At 43.1% G+C, this 13,550-nt stretch overlaps 1 protein-coding gene across 1 annotated transcript in view; it reads left to right on the top strand.

Moving 5' to 3' along the window:
• Positions 1 to 13,550, top strand: part of SEC11A (SEC11 homolog A, signal peptidase complex subunit) — a 104,536-nt gene that overhangs the window by 44,386 nt on the left and 46,600 nt on the right. The window contains exons 3-4 of the mRNA XM_030187233.1: positions 8,597 to 8,746; positions 9,536 to 9,655. Coding sequence (XP_030043093.1) covers positions 8,597 to 8,746; positions 9,536 to 9,655 — 270 coding nt within the window. The remainder of the gene's footprint in view (positions 1 to 8,596; positions 8,747 to 9,535; positions 9,656 to 13,550) is intronic.

Raw genomic sequence — 13,550 nt, forward strand, 5'->3', positions numbered from 1 at the left:
ATATTCTGGGCAGCCTGATCAGACCCTTTTGTTGGGGGACTAATTTGTCAGGGGCTATATTGTGGGCAGGCCGTTTTGACTTGGCTGTTGGGAGGTTTTTTGCTTGGAGCTTTTTTGTCGGGGATATTTTGTATGGGGGCTTTATTATCGGGGCCACTTTGTCAGGGTTATTTTGACCGGGTACCGGATTAGGGTAATGTATTCAAACCTGCTTGTACCAGTTATTAATCAGGCAGCTGTATTTTTGAAGAAGTCTTTGGATAAACTTGTGATTCAGTCAAAAATAAAGAGAATTGAAGTAATTGATTCAGTTCAAGACTAGAGCAAAACCCAGTGTTCTTAGCTCTTCAGAGTCAAAAATTGTTATATTGAGTCTATTTGTCCAAGAGCAAAATAACTGGATTTGATAGTTGTTGGAATTTGTGAATCAAAATTCAAGGAGTCAGTTTTGCACCCAAGGATTGTGAGGCAACCAAAAATCGGGACTGGGATTTTATCCAGGAGTGATCCTGGAAATTACAGACCGGTAAGTCTGACTTCAGTACCGGGACAAAGTAGTGGAAACTATTATAAAGAATAAGTTATGGAACACATAGACAAATGTGGTTTAATGGGACAGAGTTAGCATGGGTTCAGCCAAGGGAAGTCTTTCCTTACCAATTTGCTTCATTCCTTTGAAGGCGTGAATAAACATGTGGATAAAGGTGAAGCCAGTTGATGTAGTGTATCTAGATTTTCAGAAAGCTTTTGACAAAGTTCCTCATGAGAGACTCCTGAGAAAATTAATAAGTCATGGGATACGAGGCAATGTCCTTCTATAGATTAGGAATTGGTTATTGGACAGAAAACAGAGGGTAGGGTTAAATGGTCATTTTTCTCAGTGGAGGAGGGTGAATAGTGGAGTGCCGCAGTCATCTGTCTTGGATTGGTGCTATTTAATATATTCATAAATTATCTGGAAAACAGAACTACAAGTGAGGTGGTTAAATTTGCAGATGACACAATACTATTCAGAGCTGTAAAATGAGGATTGTGAAAAATTGCAGGATGACCTTAGGAAACTGGAAGACTGGGCATCCAGGTGGCAGATAAATTTAACGTGGACAAATACAAAGTGATGCACATTGGGGAAAATAATCTGAATCATAGTTATCTGATGCCAGCCTGGACTCCACCTTAGGAGTCAGCACTCAAGAAAAAGCCCTAACCTCCACAGCCTTTCCTCTGGAAAGCGCGGGGTACAAATGTAACAAAAAAATAATAATAAATATGGGAGGAGTTCCATCCCCTCTATTATTTTGGTCTCTCTTCTTTCAACATTTTTAAATGTTGCTATATCTTTTTTTGAGATACACCAACCAGAATTGAACTGGTCACCTCATAGTGGGAGGAGGCTTTAACTTGACAGTGACCCCACTACTTGATAATGGGGGGGGGGCAATGCTCAATGGGAAAAGGCATAGGAGGGTGTTCCATAAATTTTTAGTAGTTCTTAATGTGGTAGGTGCTTAGTGGGAAACGCACATGCCTTAGTGAGTGACTATACATATTTCTTTCCTGGCCACCAGACATACTCACGTATTGTATCTTTGTGGACGGGGAACTGGTGTCAGCAGTATTGGCATATAAAATAGAGTTAATTACATGCTCAGATCATGCACTGGTGTGGGTGGAATTGCAGGAAGAAAGGGGACTCCAGGGTCTGTTATGTTTGGAGGAGTACTTAGCTTTTAACTGCACAGGAGAGGTGTCATCAGAGGCCATGTGGGAAAGGTTGAAGGCTAACATTTAGGGGGACTTTATATCTCTTGCTGCTTATCGAAAGAGGGAAAGATTGGAGTTAATAGGTTATACACTCTTATTAAGAAATTGGAGAGAACCCATAAGCATCAGCTGAGGAGGAAGGACATTGGGACTAGATTGGGAGAAGCAAGGAGGTGGTTGCGGGATTTTGAGCTGGAGGATCTGCACTATAAGCTACAGTTATTGAAGCAGCAGTCATTTGAATTTAATAATAAGGCTAGTAGGTTACTTGCTTACCACTTGAAGTTCACAGAACACAGAATAACATTCTGAGTATTAAAAAGCGGGATGGGGGAGTGGTTAGGAGGGAGGGGGAGATTAGGGAGTGTTTTGTAGAATTTTATAGAATGTTGTATACTCCTGAGGAGGGGACCAGAGTGGAAGCCATTACGCAGTATCTTGAGTTGGTGCATTTGGGGAAGATCTTGGTTAAGGATGCTTCTTTTTTTGTATTGGCCATTTATGGGAGTTGAGATTTCGGCAGGCCCTTAAAACCATGAAGCCTAGAAAGGTCCCGGGGATGGATGGGATTCACCATTAAATTTTATAAGCAATTCTGGGAGCTTTTGGTCCAAGTGTTGGTGAACTTGTATAATTCTCTGGGTGAGGAGGCTAAACGTCCTTATTTTATGTGACTATGGGGATTTCAATCTTACATAAAGAAGGTAAGGATCCTGCAAATTGTGGCTCGTATTGGTGCATCTCCTTGTTGGTAGTTGATACAAAACTTTTTACTAGGAGTTCTGTTGATTGTCTTATGAGCTAGGTGCTGAAATGAGTGCACCCAGACCAATCCAAGTTTATACAAAGAAGACAGGCAGGGGACAATATACAGCAGGCACTTAACATTATGGATAGAACTAGAAGATCACAATCAAAATTAGTGCTGCTGAGTGGCATGGCCTTTTATGTTTCAAGTTTCCCATAAAATTGGGGTGGGGCCCTGTTTGCTTGGTTGGATTAAGGGACTTTACAATGCTTCGCTAGCAGCTGTTTAGGTTAATAGTAGCTATTTGGTGGCCTTTGAGTTGCATAGGTGCCCTCTTTCTTCAATCTTATTTGCACTAGTGATTGAGCTCCTGAGATTAAGGGGGTGAGCATAAATTGAATCTCTCTGCAGACAATTTGTTATTTACTATTATGCAGCCCAGGGACGATTTCTTATTTACTATTATGCAACCCAGGGAAACGGGGGCAGTGGTGAGGGAGTTGGAGGCCTATGGGGCAGTGTTGGGCTTTCAAGTTATTATGAACATGTCAGAAATACTTAATGTCACCCTAGGTAGTGATGAGATAGAGGTGGTGTGGGCACTATATCCTTTTAAATGGGTTAAATCTTCACTTGGGCATCCATATAAGAGGGCTGGGAACCAGCGTATTTGATCTTAATTATACACCACTTGTGCATAAAAGCTATCAAGATTTGGAGAGCTGGGATAAGCTATATTTATCATGGGTAGAGAGGATTGCGACCATAAAGATGATAGTGCTGCCCAGGCTTTTTTATCTTTTTCAGGCATTGCCCATCCCTGTGGCAGCTATAGAGCTCTCCAGATGGCAGAGACACCTATTGAGGCTTATTTGGCCTGGGTGATGACAGCGGGTGGCCATGGGCACCATGTGTTTGAGTTTGGGGGAGGTGGGCTGTCTGTGCCAAATTTACAGAAGTACTATATCAGGCTGCACAGTTGAGGGCTTTTTTTAGAGTTGCAAGTGCAGGAATCCTAGCAGGGGGGAGCCGCCAGATGTCCTGCTATTCCTTGTCATCAACAGCAGATGAATCCATTAACTGATGGGTTGTAACCGCCTACCAGCAGGTGGAGATAGAGAACACTGAAGAACCACAGTGACGCTTGGATGGCTAGCCCCGTCTGCCTTCAGTATTTCTCTATCTCCCAGCAGGTGTGGACGTAGCTTGATCAGCTCCTGGATTTCTGCCTGGGGTGGCTCCTGTGCTTTGCCAGTTGAGCAGGGGTTGTGGTTGGTGGTGCCCACTTTAAAGGCATATAGGTTTGCCCTTTCCCTGCCTTACCCATTCCCCCCTCCTGCCTCCAACTTTCCTCACAGCGTTAAAAAAAAAAAAGAGCGCGCTTTTACTGCGTGGCTGTTCTGAGGCTTTCTCCAGAGATTCTGGTTTAGTGCAGCTTGACCGGAGCTCGTTGACTCGGTCTTCTGAGGTGAGAGTGGTGCCCAGCTCCTCCGGGGAGGTTCCCGCGGACAGCGTTCCGAACGGGGTAAGTTTTGGTGCGAAGCCGCCATTTTATTGCTATATTTCCGTCCAGTCAGGCGATGGCTGCTGAAGGAGTTAAGCGCTGCTCCCGCTGTGGTAAGCGCAGGTCAGCAGCGGGGCTTTGCAGTACGTGCTCCTTAGACGCTCGAGCTAGTACGAGCATGGCGAGTGATGAGTCCTCCCGCTCGATGGAGCTGGCAGCGGGCACCATTTTGGAAGCGCCGCATGCCTCGACCCCCGTGATGGCGGAGGAGTCTGAGTGCAGGGGGATGCCTCGTTTTGAAGCTGCCAGAGGAGCTCCAACCTCCGTTTCACCTAATTCAGGGACGGAGGGCCAGGGTGAGTTTTTCTCTCCTGAGCTTGCGCTACTGATGCATAAGGCCTTCATGTTGAAAGGAGCTCTGCCGCAGGTGTCTGGCACTGCGTTGCATCCTGGGTTCCCCTCCGGGTGTTGATGCCCTGGGGATGGCTTCAGATGTTATTTCCTCCCCCGTGCGTTGGAAACACGCTAAGCATAGACGGGTAAATTCCCCGTCTGAAAGTGACGCATATCCTCAATGGAGGGTAAAGTGAATTGCCCAAGATCACAAGGGGCAGCAGTGAGACTTGAACCATCCACCTCTGGATGTCATGACTGGTGCTCTAACCACTAGGCTATTTCTCTACTCCAGAGATTGGCAGAGGGGGAGGAGCAGCTGATGCATCTGGGGCTGGTGGCTGCCCATATTGTGATATCTTCTTGCTGGCGACAAGCTGTCGCCCTGAGTTTGAAGCAGGTGGTAGGTAAGCCAGATGGGTGGTATGATATGTGCAAACTTACTGCTATTAAATGTAATAGGACCAGCTCCTTTGAGAGAGATTTTTTTTTTTTTTTTTTGGGGGGGGGGGGGGGGGGGTTCAGGCCTGGAATAGTTGTTACTTGGGCTAAGGTGAGAAATAAAGGGCTGTGATTTTTGGATGTATGTTTGGTAGTGGGAGGTAGCTGTGGGTTGGGGGTTGTTGGGTGGGGATGAGGATTGTCAGATTGCTAGGTGACATGGGTGCATTAAAGGAATCATGTGTACCTGTTGCAAGTTTGTCTACTGTTCTAATAATACCATAATAAAATAAGTAAAAAAAAAAAAAAAGAGTAGGAGCATGAATAATGAATTCCTTGTGGAACTCCAAGAGGAAGACGGTGAGGCGAAGAGGAGGAAGCAGGTAGTTGGAGTAAGTCCAATTGTGAAGATAAGAGGAGAACAAATTAAGAACTGTACCTCATTCCTCCAAATGGTCAGAGTTGACAGAACAGGGCTGAGACTTATGCTGATGCCGGTGGGAGTTGCAGGGCTTTAAACCTAGAACCAGCAAAAGTAGGCAATTCAGTGGGAGGATGGAAGTATCAAACAAGGGGTTGGGATGGGGAGAGAGAAAAACTGAGTGCTACACAGGAATGGTGCATAGAGAAAATTAGAGAAATTGCTGAAGGAAATGAGGGTGAGAAAAGGGAGTGTTAAGTGAAGAAGAGCAGAGTAAAAAAGAAAGGTATTAGAAAATAGCAAAAGGAGGAGAATGAGCAAATGCAGTTGGAAGGCGTGCTAGGCAGTTTCAACCTACTGGATGTGGACTGGAATATTTATTCCAACTGCAGAATCGGAAATAAGCAGAGAGATCTTGGATGCTTTTCAAGGAGCTATAAGAACTGGGTCAGATCAGTGGTCCATTTAGCCCAGTATCCTGCTTCCAACAGTGACCAGGTCAGGTCACAAGTACCTGACAGAATCTCAAATGGTAGCAAATAGTGATGAACCCATAAGGGAAGGGGCCTTGTTGGATCTAGTGCTCACAAATGGAGATAGTCTGTCTCATGTCCAGATAGGGGCCCACAAGAGCTTCAATGATCATTTCACATTTCAATTGTTTTAATACACTGCAAATAAAAGTATTAGCGATTTACATATAAAATAATAGAGAGAAAAAAAATAGGGAGAGAGACATATAGGAACTGGTAGTTATTTTATGATTCCTTTTTTGAGCTAATTTAATGAATTCATAGCTTTTACAAATTCACACACTGCTGCTCTATTTGTAACAGACTATGGGAGAGGCTCCAAAAAGACAAGGGACTGTTACAAGATATCAGTTGCTAGAAATAACTTTGAATTTTGCCAGTTTTGGGGCTGTTTTACAAAACCATGTTAAGCACTTACTGCACAGTTTATCACACAGTAACTGTAGTGCAGACAGGGGCGTAGCTACGGGTGGGCCTGGATGGGCCCAGGCCCACCCAGTTTCGTCTCAGGCCCATCCTCACCTCCCACCCCCGCCGTAGCGCTGCCTCCTCTCCTGCACTTCGCGGTGTCTGTCTCCCACCCTCACGGCAGCGCTTTCAATTTGCTATCAGCACTGCCTGCCTGACAGCTGACAGACGCGACGCGATGTCCTGCTGCTCCGGGGCCTTCCCTCTGCCGCGTTGATTCAACTTCCTGTTTACGCAGGGTGGATTGCATGCGGCAGAGGGAAGGTCCCGGAGCAGGACGTCGTCGCGCCGCGTCTGTCAGCTGTCAGGCAGGCAGCGCCGATAGAGCGCTGCTGCGGCAGTGGGAGACGGAGACCATGACGTGCAGGAGACGAGTTAGCGCCACGGTGGGAGAAGGTGAGTGGAGGCAGCGTCGATAACTTTAAAGGTGCTGTGCGCTGCGTGTGTGTGTGTGTGTGGGGGGGGGGGGGTTGGGGTTGTAGTGCCCACCCATCCAATCCGCTGGCCCACCCAAAAATTGTCTTCTGGCTACGCCACTGGTGCAGAACAGCATTAAGGGGCTTTGTGGTATTTTTTTTCAGTTACTGCATGGTAAACCGCACATTAAGTGCTTATGAAAATGGAAAACATTTTGTGATTAGCTTGCAGCAAGTACCAAAACTTATTTATTTGGATTTTGCTCATACCTTTTCAATATTAGCTGAAGGTAAGTTACATTCAGGTACACTGGGTATTTATTGCCAGTCTTCAAGTTAGCACAGGACCACTTACTGCCTCCTAAATAGGAGGCACTAAGGACTAGATTCTATAAATGACGTCTAAAAAATTGGGGGCAAAAATAAATAGCGCTTAGTTATTCTATATACCACACTTACAGTTAGGCATAGTTTATAGAACAGCGCTTAGCGGCAGGAACCACAACTACATTTAGGAGCGACCATTTACACAAATGAAAATGTGGTGTAAATCCCCACATGTAAATTAGGTGCAGATCCTGCTAATTCTATAAAAATGCATACATTTTAGGAACGCCCCCAACCCACCCATGGCCACACCCCTTTTCCAAATCAGTTCACTAGAATTTACACGCACCTCTTTATAGAATATGCCTGAAGGATACATGTGTGAAAGCACTCCCTTTTCAGCCCTGAAGTACTTCTGGGACTTTTTGGATGGACACCATTTGCTAGCAGACCTCCTAGCACAGTGTTGTCCATATTTTCACTTTCTCCCCTCCTTCTGTATCTTAGCATAATTATTTTAATTTACATGTTTATAGTTTATATTATAGGCTTTTTATTGATTTTTATACCAAACATTGTAAACTAGGTTATGAATGGTAAACCGACCAAGTGTGGTACACCCGTCCATATGACTGAAGACAGTTTTAAAAACAAACAAATATCACAGTTTTCTGTATCAGTCCACAGTTATCTGAAATATGCTGTATCCTGGATTAATATGGTGCACCATATTTGTTTTTAAACCAACACTGATTTTTGAACCAATTACGGCCATGTTCTTTATTAATTACTGCATTGTTAACAGATAGAGGTCATATGACAGGTCAGCACAGGCAGCAGTGGTTTTACACCGTTTATGCCAATGTGCCCCAGCTCTGCTATGAAGAGACCAGTTCTAAGAGTGGGAGGTTGTCAGTCTCTATTGCTATGCTAAGACTGCCAGAAAGTATGCCAATTGGCCCAAATTAGGCTGATTATTTTTGTAATGTGAATATCTGGCCACTGGAAATTGGACTCATTTCATACAGGCCACGAAGCAGCTTTCAGAAAGGAACTAACGAGAATAATTGGATTTGAATCAGTGACCCACAGGCTTTGCATTTCTGTGCCACTCTCTGTGGTCTTTTTTTTTTTCTTGCAGATGATAAAACAATTTTCAAAATTGGGATATAAATTTATATAACAGTGACACAGGGCACATGATTGAATGCCCTTCAAAACTTTCTAAAAAAAAAAAAATTTCATAATAGCTATGATTCACTGATTGCTATTGTTCTTAGGAAACAAAGATTGTAAGTCTACATATAATTAAAGCCTAAATTTCCTGATTTTTGTCCATTTATCATAATATTCCACTAACTTAGTTTTTGTAAATGAGTGTATGATGTATAAAAACAATTTGTACAAAAGATTTTTGTTCCTGATGATATGGGAAATGAAGCTGTTTATAGGATCACTAATTAGTGTCTTGTAAGTTTTTAAGATGGAAAGTGAACAGATATGAAGTTGCATGCTCATATATTGAAATGGATGCATTCTGCTGAAGAAAAGTCCTGATTTCCTGACTCTCTCTTTCCTCAGTGGCAGCATGGAGCCTGCATTCCACCGGGGTGACCTCCTCTTCTTGACCAATCGCGTAGAAGATCCAATTCGAGTGGGGGAAATTGTGGTCTTTAGGATAGAAGGCAGGGAGATTCCCATTGTGCACCGGGTTCTGAAAATTCATGAAAAGTACGTAGAGCTATGCTTATAAAAAGCTGATTGAAGTCTCTTAAATAGTTGAATGTGCCAGAATTAAAGAGTTCACACTTTAAAATAAAGATGTGTAACTTTCTAGATTACTAATCTTTATAGTAAAGCTTGTTCTCTGGGAAGCTGTCGCTGTTAGAAAATGGAATTTAAGGGTAATTTAAAATACCCAATTTTGACTGTAGTCCCTTTTTTGTTTGGTAATTGTTGTATCATATATGAATTCCAGCTGGCTTTTGCTGTCAGTGCCTCCTAGATTGACTGGCGAAAAATTTTCCATTTTCTACAGCAGTCAGATTCAGTGCCAACATATCTTGATTTGTTTGGGGGGGGGGGGGGTTCCCTGTGGAGAAAAATGGATCTCAGCTGATTTTTCAGGTGGAACCATGTTAATTGAATTACTGTAGTTATTTGGCTGTAGGTGCTGGAAAGTCATAGCAGGTGCTACATTGTTTTGAGCTTTTAGACTTTAGCTGGCACTGCAGGGCTTTGATTGCGTTTTCCTCAGTGAGAAAGGGATTGTTAAGCTCAGTGCAGTAGTTCCTTTTCAATTCAGATTTTCTATACAAATGCACTAAAACTAAGTAAGTTAAAGAATATGCAGACTAGTTGTGGTGACTGGATGAATCACAGTCTCACTTCAGTTTTGGCATAGAAATTACCATGAGTAGGGTCAGGGTAACCATGCCAATAGGTGTTACATGTTGGGGAATTGCTCCTGAATAAACATTTTACCATCCATATGTGATTCTGTCTCTCTATTTTTAAAAGGGAAAATGGTGATATCAAATTTTTGACTAAAGGAGACAACAATGCAGTAGATGACAGAGGGCTGTACAAACAAGGGCAGCATTGGCTGGAGAAGAAGGATGTAGTGGGACGAGCAAGAGGGTAAGTGGGTCATGATAAATGTTTTGATGAGATGTATATTTGTGTTTTATTGTTTATTAATAATTTACTATACCTCTTACACTTTAGATACGATCTAAGGGGTTAACAATTCACTCTAAAATAGACAGAAATAAAACATCATTAAATTGACAGGAAAGTAAAAACAATCAAATTCATCATCAAAAGTCATTTACATCATTCATACATCGGCAATAAACCTCCAGCAAACATTGCAGCTTCTATTCAGGAAGGCCAAAAGCCAATTTCAAATAAGTTTTATTTATTTATTGCATTTGTATCCCACATTTTCCCACACATTTGCAGGCTCAATGTGGCTTACATTGCTCTGTCATGGTATCACCATGACTGAATAACATATACAATTAGTAATTACATAAGAAACATGGGAAATATAGTGTATAAAAGTAACATGTAAATTTCTTTTAAAGAAGTTTCATTACACAGCTCAAAAAGTAGTTTATTCCATAACTCTGGAGCTCGCTAAATATAGCGCAATCCCATGTAGAAGCCAAACAGGCTTTAGATAAATTAAGAGTGACCATCCTTTGATCTGTTAATGAACAAAGTAGTCTAGAAGGTATATATAGTACAGTTATTGATGCTAAGTAGGAAGGAATTGCTTCATATAGTGCTCTGTGGGCCAATGTTAACGTTTTAAACAACATGATATTTAATCAGCAGCCAATGGTATTTCATTAACAAAGGGGTTGCATGGTCTCTCTATGGGGCTCATTTTCAAAAGAGAAAAACCTCCAAAACGTTTCATAAAACATTTGGACAATTTTCTTCTCAAAATGTCCAAATTGGTATTTTCTAAACCTATTTTGCAGATGTTTATGCAGTTTGTCTACAGTGTGTCCAAGTCACAAGGGGGCATTTCAGGGGCAGGCTTAGGGCATTCATGTTTTACAGCCATAATGGAACAAAACGAAAATATCTAGGGCTGAAACATCTAGACCTGTTTTTAGAAAGAATAAGGACACTTCTAAAGAGACAAAGGAGACAAAAAAATAAGGAATAAAAAATGTTCTTTAATAGTGGAAGATAAGACTTGACACGGCACCATGTTTCGGCGATAAATGCCTGCCTCAGTAGTCTGTATGTGGTAAACGCTAGTAGGTAGAGCTGAACCAAATCAAGCCTTTAAAAAGACTGATGATGGGTGAATATACAAGATACGTTGATGAAAAAACAGGTAAGCATCTGTCTCATGTGTATCAATACAGAGATCTGCTGTATACAGGGCTTCATAGAAATGCTGAAAACGCTGTCACGGATTCAAGGATAGTGAGTCTTTGGACCATAGCCGGAGCGGAGGCAGACAAGTCACCTGGGCTGGCCCAAGGCAGAAGTCGGAACAAGACAGGACTAGGCAAGGCAAAACTGGACTAGAATAAACCAAGAGATTAAACAAAGCAAGGCAGAGGTAACAAAATACAATAGACAAGACAAGGACCGGATACAGACTAGGCAAGGAAAGCAAGGCAAAAGGGCTAGAACTGGAACCCAGACAGGACAAGGTAAGACTCGGAACTAGATTAAAACTGAAACTGGGACCCAGGCAATACAAGGCAAGGCAGAACAAGGCAAGACATGGAACTAGATTAAAACTGGGTCCAGAAAAGGGCAGGACAAGGCAAGGACTGGATCCGGACTGGACTGAATGAGACGAGACAAGGCAAGGCTAGGCACAAAACACCGCAGACAAAGCAGGGCAGATGTTAGATAACAAGAACAAACAGAAGCAAGACTATAGACAAGGCAGTAGCCAGACTTGGCAGGCACGGGAACCAGGAACAGAATTTGGTTTTAGCAGAAAGCAGGAACAGGGTTTTTGCTTTAGCAGAAAGCAGGAACAGGGTTTAACTGTAGCAAGAGTCTAGAGCAGGGCTAGAATAAAAGCAGGAGCCAGAGGTAGAGTCAAACTATAACAGACACCAAAAACAAGGTGTGGCTATAGAGCCAGGCTTTCAGGAACAAGGTTCAAAAACAAGACACACAGAAACAAGGCATTCAGGAACAAGACTCATAGAAACACAGTAAGCAGGATGAAGACTACACAGGAGTTAAGCTTCGAGGTTTACAAAAGCAAGGCTTTCAGGAGCATGGGTTAGAAACAAGCCAGGCAGGAAGCAAGGCATAGGAATAAAGCCAAACAGGACTTAGATCCAAACAGGGAGCATGAAGACAAGGTTAAAAGACCTGTTGCAAAGGCATGAGAGTTCCAAGGTGCTTTATAAAGGACTTTGCTGATGATGTCACAACTTGGAATGAGGCTTGGATAGCAGAAACACCAGACAGCAGATGCACCAATGCAGGGAAGAAGCAGTCCGGAGAAGCCACAGAGCCAGATCCATGGAAAAAGGTGAGTCTGGAAGCAGGGGCACAGCCACAGCCGTGACAGATGCTCCCTAATGTGGGAAGATTTTGTCAAAAACTCTCCACTTTCATCCTTCATCCGCAAAATATGCCGATCAGCCCTTGCCCTCCTTAGTTTCATAGCCAGTAGCCTACCAGTTTTATTACTGTATTCATAATGAGTTTGCTTCAAACGAGAATTGAGAAATTGCAAGTGTTCAGCGTTGATAGCCAATTCTAATCTAACCACCTGGAGCTCCCGAAGGTCAGCAGCAGCCCCAGAGGACTTGTGTCTCTTCTCCAAGAGCCCCAGTCGGGTCACACATTGTGACAGTCGATTCCTCTGTTGTCTCACTCGAATACTAGCTTTCTGAAGGAAAAAGACCCTTTTCACTGCCCACACCATTCCAATAGAGGGCCCTGGGTCCAAATTAAGATCAAAGTAATCCCTCAAAAACTGTAACAGCAAATTGTTCAGTGTCCATCGTCTGTCACAAACTTCAGGTAAAAGGGAAGGTATGATAGCCCACACAGGAGCGTGGTCTGATATAGTAAGGTTTCCAATTCTAGGGGAACAATCCACATCCCGCAAAGTCATCTACAAAAATATAATCCAAACAAGAATAGGTAACATGGAGAGATGAAAAAAGGTGTAATCCCAGACATCTCCAGATATCATACAGCCCAAGAGAGTCAACCATGTTCTGCAGCGCCATTGACAGCTTCAAATCCCACGCAATTGGAGAACCTGTCTTGTCCAGGACAGACTGCATAGTTGCATTGAAGTCACCTACCCTGGAAAAAAGCTTGAAGGGCAGACTGAAGCTGAGCAAAGAAGAGATCCTGATGCTCACTGGGGGCATAAACCAAAGCAACAGTGACTGCCGTCTGGTCTAACAGCACATGTAGGAAAAGAAAATGACCAGCAGGATCTTGTTTAGCACCGACAATCTGAACAGATATTTGTGGAATAAAATGGCTACCCCTTGCTTCTTCTGCCCATGTACATCAGAAGTGTGATAGACAGCCGGGTAACAAGGGTGTGACAGCAGCCCCTCATGTTGTTTCAGAAGATGTGTTTCCTGCAAACAAACCACATGAGGTTAAACTCTCAGTAATTCCCGAAAAAGAGAGCAACGTTTATAGGGGGAGTTATGACTTATAACATTATAACTAAACAATTTAAGTGCTATCACTCAATGATGAATTGTAAAAAGCAGGAAATGACAAAGTAAAGTTAATTCCATCATGTCCTCCGAGTCTGTCGACAAGGCTGTCTCTACTTACAATGCCACTCTCTCCTCTGCTCTAGAAACCCTTGCACCATCCATCTCCCGTCCTATAAGGCGTACTAATCCCCAGCCCTGGCTGACTCCTTGCTTCCGATACCTTCGCTCCTGCACCCGATCTGCTGAATGCCTCTGGAGGAAATCTCGCACCCATACCGACTTCATTCATTACAAATTCATGCTATCCTCCTTCCAGTCCTCCCTATTCCTTGTCAAACAGGACTACT

This window comes from Microcaecilia unicolor, chromosome 1, assembly GCF_901765095.1.
Source record: "Microcaecilia unicolor chromosome 1, aMicUni1.1, whole genome shotgun sequence".
Taxonomy (NCBI): domain Eukaryota; kingdom Metazoa; phylum Chordata; class Amphibia; order Gymnophiona; family Siphonopidae; genus Microcaecilia; species Microcaecilia unicolor.